General features: G+C 39.1%; 1 protein-coding gene across 2 annotated transcripts in view; it reads left to right on the forward strand.

The window, feature by feature from the left end:
• TAOK1 (TAO kinase 1) overlaps window positions 1-9,186 on the forward strand; it is a 121,881-nt gene that overhangs the window by 84,475 nt on the left and 28,220 nt on the right. For both annotated transcript variants that reach the window (XM_006890977.1, XM_006890978.1), the window contains exon 14: window positions 8,811-8,939. In XM_006890977.1, coding sequence (XP_006891039.1) covers window positions 8,811-8,939 — 129 coding nt within the window. The remainder of the gene's footprint in view (window positions 1-8,810; window positions 8,940-9,186) is intronic.

The raw sequence follows: 9,186 nt of genomic DNA on the forward strand, positions 1-9,186 counted from the left end.
ACCCCAAGTATATACTCCACTCTGCAACCCTCATTCCAGACTCTTATGATAATCATAATGCCCTAAAATATATTAATTTTAAACTATTCTCTCCCTCATCGGCTTCAATGCAATAAACATAATTTATCCTGTTTTTCTCAGTCCTACTCCCACCCCGATGTCAGCCTCATTCTACAACAGTGGCACCATATAATATTTGTCCTTTTGTGACTGAGATATTTCACTCAGCATAATGTCCTCCAGGGTCACCCATTTTGAATAATACTGCATGAGTTCCTTGTTGAAAAAATATTTTTAATTTGATAATGTTAGCTTGCAATCATCTCATAATTAACCAAGATGGCATTTTGATTCTGTATCCAGGAGCCAAGTAAATTGACTGGAAAAAAACAAATACTAAGAAATTATTAGTTGAAATAGTCTATTATTTTTCAAATTTTAATAATCTAAGTTTTATTATAAAAAATTACTGTCAGTGTTTTACTGTTGGCTACTAGGTCTAGGAACTAATACATAAAGAACTATTTTCTTTTACTTGATAGTTTATAATATCAGTAGATTCAGCTCTTTTAGGCCTTAAGTATCCTGAGTATCTGAGAAGTTTTATGAATCACTTACTGTGGATAGGTCCTCTACTGTTGATAGATTTTTCAGGTTTTGAGCAAATTATTTGAGAAGCTGGACTCTATGAAGAGGAATCTGGCATCAAGATTAAAGGCCAGCTCATCAATAATGTGTGTTATACAGGTGACACAGCCTTGCTTGCTGAAAGTAAGGAGGACTTGAAACATTTGTTGAAGAATATCAAAGAATACAGCCTTCAATATGGATTGAATCTCAGTATCAAGAAAATAAAGATTCTTAGCACTGAATCAATAGGGAACATCATGATAGATGGAGAAATGATCGAAAATGTCAACAATTTTGTCTTACTTGGAACCACATTTAACACCCTTGGTACCACCAGTCAGGAAACCAGACATATTGCCCTGGAAAAGTATAAAGTTAGGGACCTTCCCAAATTACTAAGGAGTAACAATGTCAGTTTGAGGACCAAGGTGCATTTGACTCAGGCCATGGTCTTTTTGATCACTTGCTATGCATCTGAGAGCTGAACAATGAATAGGAATGACAAGAAGAATTGATGGCTTTGAGCTCTGGTGTTGGATCCAAGTGCTGACCATCCCATAGTTGGCCAAAAGAACAAACAAATATCTTTTGGAGAGGGTGCAGCGAGAGTGCTTTTTGGAGGCAAAGATGATGAGGTGGGTGGTTGGGGGGGGCGCGGTGTGCTATCCCTTGGGAACAGACATGATACTCAGAAAGGTAGAGGGTCACCAGAGAAGGAAGACCCTCATCTAGGTGTATTGACACCATGACAGCTGTACTGGGCTCTAGAGTGCCAGGAAGAGTAAGGATGGCACAGGATAGGACAAGGTTAAGATCTGTTGTTCACTGGGTTGCTGTGCATCGTACTTGACTCAGTAGCACCTAACAACAACTATATAGATAGGTGATAATGAGCTAAATGTAGCCTCAAAGTCATTCATGATTTTCAGGAAATTTCCTTCTTTTTTGTTATGGGGGTGTGTTTATGTTGTTGTTAAATGCCGTTAAGTCAGACACAACTCATAGCGATCCTATAAACAAAAGACCTGAACTCTGTTCTATAAATATCATCATTTCTCTAAGTTCATAGAGTTTCCAGAGTATGTCGTTGACAAAGTGAATGCCACTCCTGCTTCCAAACCTGTCTTAATCCGGGAGCTACTCCAAACACTATCCACTGTGAGTAACCATTATGGCATTTCACACACCAGTGGCACAGTGTTTATCATCACAACAATTCCAAGTTACCTCAGTACAGCAAAATGGCAGACCAGTGCTCTACCACTTAGAAGAATGTGAGTCCCAAACACAATTAACACCAGCCTCCAAACTGGAGACTTAGGGGCCAACTGACTTTTAAATACCAAGACCCTCCACCAGGTCCTGTTGACGTTATAAACAAGAGGCTTCCCTCCCACAGCTCATTGTCCACTAAATCCAGTCAGCTGTCACACAGTTGTGAACGAAATTAAAAACAACCAAACAGTCCAAAATTGACCCTCAACCAACATAAAACATCCCACCTTCTACTTCTCATTTAGAAGAATATGAATCCCAAACACAATTAACACCAGCCTCCAAACTGGGAACTTGGAGTCCAATTGACTTTTAAATATCAAGGTCCTCCACCAGGTCCTGTTGACTCTAAACTGTGTGTATATAAAATCTTTGTTAAATTTATAGCAGCATTTTGAAGAGATGTTTTACCTTGAGAACTAAAAAAAGGACATGGGGGCACAGGGCTATTAGCATCTTTCTGAAAGGGCCAGAAGGGCTGCTCATCACTCTGGAGCAGAAAGTAGATAGAGTCAAAAGTCCAGCCCCATAGGTGCCTCTAGAGCCACACCAACAACAAGTGGTTTGTTTATTCATTGTTGACTCACACACTGTACTCACAGTTGTGTTGATTTTGAGAATGGTGTTTATTAGGGAAATAAGTTGGAGAGTAGGGGAGGCCAAGAGTATCAAGCAATGCAAATCCAGGTTTTAGCCCAACAGTCCTCAGGCACAGTTCCTCAGTTAGTACAGGCTCAGTTTTCAGTTAAGCAGTCACCTTTTCCTTCCATCATCAAAGGCAAGAACAGCAAAATCCTTTCACTGTGGCCTGCCTTTAAGCTCTACTCTGGTTACACTTTGCCACAGTTTCTCCATAGCCTTGTTCTCTCCACCATCACCAGAGTCTTGCTCTCAGCAGAGTCTTGCTCCAGTCTTCCTCAAGTCCTGCTACTTAATATAGGAAACTCTTTCTCTTATCCTAGTCCCACAGCTGTTGATGATTTGCAAGACCATGAGCCTGCAGTTAAGGTAGTTGGAGACTAGAGCAGGACTAAGGTAAAAAAAGCCAACTTAAGGCTAACACCACATGTATAGATTGATACAGGCCATGGTTTTTGCTATCACTTGTTATTTATCAGAGTGTTGGACAATGACTAAGGAGGATAGAAGGAGAATTGATGCCTTTGAGCTGTGGTGCTAGAGAAGAGTATTGAGGATACCATGGACTGCTAGGAAAACGAACAGATTCATCCTAGAAAGGGTCAAACCGGGCAGCTCCTTTGAGGCAAGGATTCTAAGGCTCCATCTAACATACTTTGGACATGTTGAAAGGAGGGACGGGTCCTTGGAGAGGGACATCATTCTTGGTAGGGAGAAGGGACAGTGCAGAAGGGGAAGGTCCCCTATGAGGTGGATTGATTCAGTGACTGGGGTAATCGGGATGGGTGTATCAGAGACGGTTTGATTGGCACAGGACAGAGCAGAGTTTAGGGATGTTGTACATAGGGTCACTATGAGTTGCAAGTGACTCTACGGCATGTAACAGCAACAACAATTATTTACATATTTAGTAAAATGATTAAACAGGATATGCAATGCAGTTAGAAGTTTTTGAAGCATAGATGTATGCATTAAAAAATTACGTAGCTTGGCAAGCTCTGGTGCTTAGTGGCAAGAAGCTGCACTGCAATCCCAGAGGTGCACAGTTCAAATCCATCAGATGCTCTGCTGGAGAAGGAGGAACAATCTCCTGTTCCAGTCAGATCCAATTTGACAGTACATACACACATAATAAAAAATTTAAAAAAAAATTACATAGCTGGCAAAATTTTTATGCTGGTTATCTCTGGATACTAAAATTATATAAAATTTTTCTTCTCTGCATTTTTCTTTAATGTTCTATAATGAACATGTGCTGCATATATCATAATCAGATATAAAAAAGAATTTAATATCTATATATAGTATTTGACATTCATATTATAGATGCAAAGGTCAGAATTTCATTTGAATAAAAATGTGTTTCATTAACTTAAATATAAACAAAATGAAAGTCATGTTTTAATTTTAGTTTGAAGTTAAGTGTATCATGTATTTCTTTTCTGAGGGCAGTACTGTTATTATGTGCCATTGAGTCACCTGCAACTCATAGTGACCCCATGTAGAACAGCCCTAAACCCTGCTCTGTCCTGTGCGAATCTTATTGTCTCTAACACCTACCACAATTACCTCAGTCACTGTATCAATCCATTTCATCGAGGATCTTCCTCTCCTGCGCTGTCCCTCCACCCTCCCAAGCATGACATCCCTCTCCAAGGACTGGTCCCTCCTTGCAACATGTCCAGAGTATGTCAGATGAAGCTTCAGAATCCTTGCCTCCAAGGAGCAGGCTGCTTTAACCCTCTCCAGGACGAACCTATTAATTCTCTTAGCAGTACATGGTATATTCTATATTCTTCTCCAATACTACAGCTCAAAGCTCAATTCTTCTTCTATGATCCCTAGTCATCTTCCAGCTCTCTGATGCATAGCAAATAATGGCAAAGACCATGGCCTGTATCAGACGTACCTTAGACTCCAGACTGACATCATTGCTCTTCAGTACTTTGAAGAGGTCTCAGACAGCAGACTTTCCCAACACAATACGTCTATTAATTAATTTATTGGCTGCTGGTGCAAGAGTATTGATTGTGGAGCCAAGCAAACTCAATCTTTCCACCGTCCATCACGATGCTGCCAATTGGCCCAGTGGTGAGAATTTTTGTTTTCTTGATATTGAGGTTCAATCCATATTGAAAGCTGCAGTCCTTGGCCTTTGGCAGCAAGCACTTCAGGTCCTCCTCAATTTCAGCAAGCAGGATTGTGTCATCTGCATAACACAGATTATTGATGAGTTTTCCTCCAATTCTGATGCCAAAGTTCTCCTCATAGAGTCCAGCCTCCCAGATAATCTGATCTGCATATAGGTTGAAAAGGTATGGAGATAGCACCATGCAATATTCCCTTGCTGTGTTTTGACAACTGACTCCTGGTCCAAGTATAGGTTTCACGTTAATATGATCAAGTGTTTCTGGGATTCCCATTTCTCTCAGAAGTAGCCACAGTTTGTTGTGGTCCCCACAGTCAAATGCCTTTGCATAATCAATGAAACACAGGTAGTCATTCCTCTGGTACTCCTGCTTTCAGCCAAGATCCATCTAACATTAGCTACGATATCCCTAGTACCATGGCCTCTTCTGCTTAAAAACCTGCACTTTTGGCAGTTCTCTGTTGATTTTCTATTCCGGTCATTTTTGGATAATTTTCAGCAGAATCTTGCTTGCATGTGATCTTAATTATATTGTTTGATAATTTCCACACTCTGTCGGATTACTTTTCTTTGGAATGGGAACAAATAACTGTTCCATTTGGCCAGGTAACTGTCCTCCAGATTTCTTAGCACAACTTAGTTTGCACATCCAGAGCAGCATCTGTCTGTTTGAAGTAGCCATCAATTCCTGGGGACTCATTTTTTGCCAGTTCTTTCAGAACAGCTTGCACATCTTCCTTCATCACATGCTGTTGCTTATACATTGTTTCATGAAATTCTTTTGTGTCTGCCAATTCCTTTTGGTACAATGACTCTGTATACTTTTTCCATCTTCTTTTAAAACTTCCTAGATCATTACTATACACCTGTTAAATGAAAAACAGGTGAATCAATTCTTTTTTTAAAAAAAATTATTAATTTTGGTGAAACTTGACAGAGACTTTAGATTTCCATTCATTTAAACTCTTTCATTGTTTTACAGTCCCTCCCCCCAGGTCCACTCCACTATGCAGCCTTTGCTCTGGACTCTCTGCACTCATGTCATGACAAAAATACCTAATCACATAGCCCATTTAAACAGTTTTCTCCCTTATCTGCTTCAATGCAGTATACGTTATTGAAGCCATCTTTCTCAGTCTCCTCTCAACCCCAGAGTCAGTTCTGTTTTACAACAGTGACACTATGCAGTATTTTTCCTGTTATGACTGAAATATTTCACTCAGCATAATGTCCTCTAGGGTCACCCATTTTGAATAATATTGCATGAGTTCCTTGATTTTCAATGCAGCATAGTATTCCATTGTGTGAATATACCACAGCTTCTCTATCTGTTTGTTGATGGGCCCTTGGGTTGTTTCCAGCTCCCTGCTATTGTGAACAAAGCCGCGATAAACATGAGTGTGCATATATTTGCTTGGGTGTCGTCAGTCAATTCTTATCCATGAAAGATTGCTATTTTTATGCACATCCATGTTTATTGCTCTATTGTTCACAATAGCAAAGAGATGGAAGCAATCCTGATGCCCATCAATAAAGAAATGGATAGAAAAACTATGGTCCATACAGTGGAATACTACACAACATTAAACAACATCACCCAAAAATGGGGAGCTTTGAGAACATGCTAAGTGAGATATCTCAGTCACAAAAGGATAAATACTGCATAACACTACTATTAAAAAATAGGATAGACATATGAGGGTTGGAGAGGGATTGAGGAAGGAGTGGAGAAATAATGAACATTGCATTAGGCTAGATGAAGGTAAAAAGTTTGAAAGGAATATGTAATATATAATTAAGTTGTAATTATATTGTTGTTGTTGTTGTTGTTGTTGTTGTTGTTGTTGTTATGGGCCATTGAGTCACTTGCGACTCATAGCAACCCTATGTACAAGAGCCCGAAACGCCGTTCTATCCTGTGCCAACCTCACCATCTCAAACACATTTATTCCCACCACTCCACTCACAGAATCAATCCGTCTCATCAAAGGTCTTCCTCTCCTGTGCCGTCCCTCCACTCTCCCAAACATGATGTCCCTCGCCAAGGACCAGTCCCTCCTTGCAACATGCCCAAAGTATGTCAGACGAAGCATCAGAATCCTTGACTCCAAGGAACCCTCCGGCTTCACCCTCTCTAGGACAAACCTGTTTGTTCTCATAATAGTCCATGATATATCCAGCACTCTTCTCCAGCACCACAGCTCAAAGGCATCAGTTCTCTTTCTGTCAGCCCCAGTCACTGTCCAGCTCCTCAATGCATAGCACATAATTGCGAAGACTGTAGCCTGGAATCAGGCGCACCTTAGTGTCCAGCCTAATGTTGTTGCTTTTCAATACTCTTGAGAGGTCTCTCACAGCTGGCTTTCCCAGTGCAATTTGTCTCCTGATTTCCTGGCTGCGGTTACCAAGAGTGTTGACTGTGGAACCAAGTAAACTAAAACTGTTAACTATCTCAATCTCTTCACTATCCATACTGATGCTGCCAATAGGCCCAGTGGTGAGAATCTTTGTTTTCTTAATGTTGAGCTTCAATCCATATTGAAGGCTACAGTCCTTGACCTTCTGCAGCAAGTGCTTCAGGTTCTTCTCAGTTTCAGCAAGCAGGGCTGTATCATCCGCATAACACAGGTTGTTGATGATTCTTCCATCATCCTGATGCCACATTCCTCCTCATACAGTCCAGCATCTCGGATGATCTGTTCTGCATACAGATAGGAAGCATTATCTATATGACAGTAATCGGGGACAAAGGGGTCCATTGTGTGTGGCTGAGGCGGGAAGGGAGGGGAAAATGTTCAGCAATGAATTTTTATAAAGATTAATATTTCTTTTTTACAAGGGAAGGGCTTTATGTCTTTTTTTTAAAAAAAGAAATTTAAAGGAAACAACAGAGCATACACCAACTCAATAATTTCTATCTGTACCAAATCAGTGATAAATTATACAGATTTTACCCCCTTCCTTTTCCAAATTGCTTATTCCCCAAAATCAGTCCTAGTGCACTGTGCATTATACTACTAAACAAAAGATTGCCAGTTTGAATCAGCCAGCCCCTCTACAAGAAAAAGGTAGGAAATGTTCTCCCACAAAGATAAATCCTCACAAACTTGAGGTAGAGTGACTGGGAGTCAGAATCTGATTGACAGTAGATTCTGCATTTAGTTTTGGTTTTGATTGATAGTTTGATCCCATAATATCAAGCTCTTCAAAATAGCACAATATTCAAAGCTAACTTTCATAAAAAGCTAACTATGACAGGAGTCCAGAATTGAAGGCTGCACAGTGGAGTGGACTTGGGGGGAGGGATTGTATAACAATGAAAGGATTTTTCTTTTACTTTTCAAAGACAAGATTAAATTGGGGGGGGGGGGTAGTGGGCAGGGAGAAAAGTGCAACAATGAATGAATGGAAATACTAAGTCTCTGTAAACTTTCATTAAAATTAATTTTAAAAAAGTGAGGGGGAAAAAGCTAGCTGATTTAAAGAGTACTTCAGGGAATAATTTTGGCTTACAGTTTGATGGTTATGTCAGGGCAGCAGTTTGGTGGGTTTTTCTAGCTTCAGTGGGTCAGGATTTGATGAGAATTTTTAATTCTTTTTTATATCTTCCCTCTTTGGATCATAATCTCTCCAAATGTTTGATGGGTTGTTGTTTTTGTTGTTGTTGTTGTTTGCAGGACAGTTTACAAAAGCCAATTATTTTTCTATTCAGTCACACAAACACATTTTATTTCATGGTCCAATACCTACAGTGTTTCTTCCCTGTGATTCTTCTTTCCATTCATCTTTCTTTCTTACCCCTTTCTGCCATCTGAGCTTTGTCTCTTTTTTAAGTGCTGCTTTTTTGATCTTATACAATTGATTATTCTAAGAAGTAATTGCCTCCTTAGTACTGTTGTTTGCCGAAAAGTTGGGAGTCCTAAAGGTGAGTTTTGTTCTGATTCTAAGAGTGGTGATTGATGCTTTATGTCCTTGCTGTATGTTTCAATATTATTTTTAAAAAAAAAGAAAGAAAAGATGCCCTTAGAAATGTATATTCTAAATGTTACATATTTAATGATTGCTTTGAGTCTGTTTATCTTTGCTAAATTAATATAATTTTTAAAATTTCATATAGGCTAAAGTGATGGCCAATGAGGAAAAAAAATTTCAACAGCATATTCAGGCCCAGCAGAAGAAAGAATTAAACAGCTTTTTGGAGTCCCAAAAAAGAGAGTATAAACTTCGAAAAGAGCAGCTTAAAGAGGTACTTAAATAAAAATTACCAAAATAATTAGCTGTTTATTTGGTTATATCTAATTTTAAACTCAGGACCATTAGGACAAAATTTCCTTTTTTGTTACCACTTTTTATAAACTTTAATGAAGACATTGATTTTAATCAGTGCTCTTCAAATGAGTCACCTATTTAAGTAGGGTCAGAAAGAATTCTGTTCTGAAAATATAAATTATTTTACCTATAATTATTTTCATGAACTCTTACTTAGTAGTTGA

Source organism: Elephantulus edwardii, unplaced genomic scaffold, assembly GCF_000299155.1.
Source record: "Elephantulus edwardii isolate Elephantulus edwardi_28Jun2011 unplaced genomic scaffold, EleEdw1.0 scaffold00094, whole genome shotgun sequence".
Classification (NCBI taxonomy): Eukaryota; Metazoa; Chordata; class Mammalia; order Macroscelidea; family Macroscelididae; genus Elephantulus; species Elephantulus edwardii.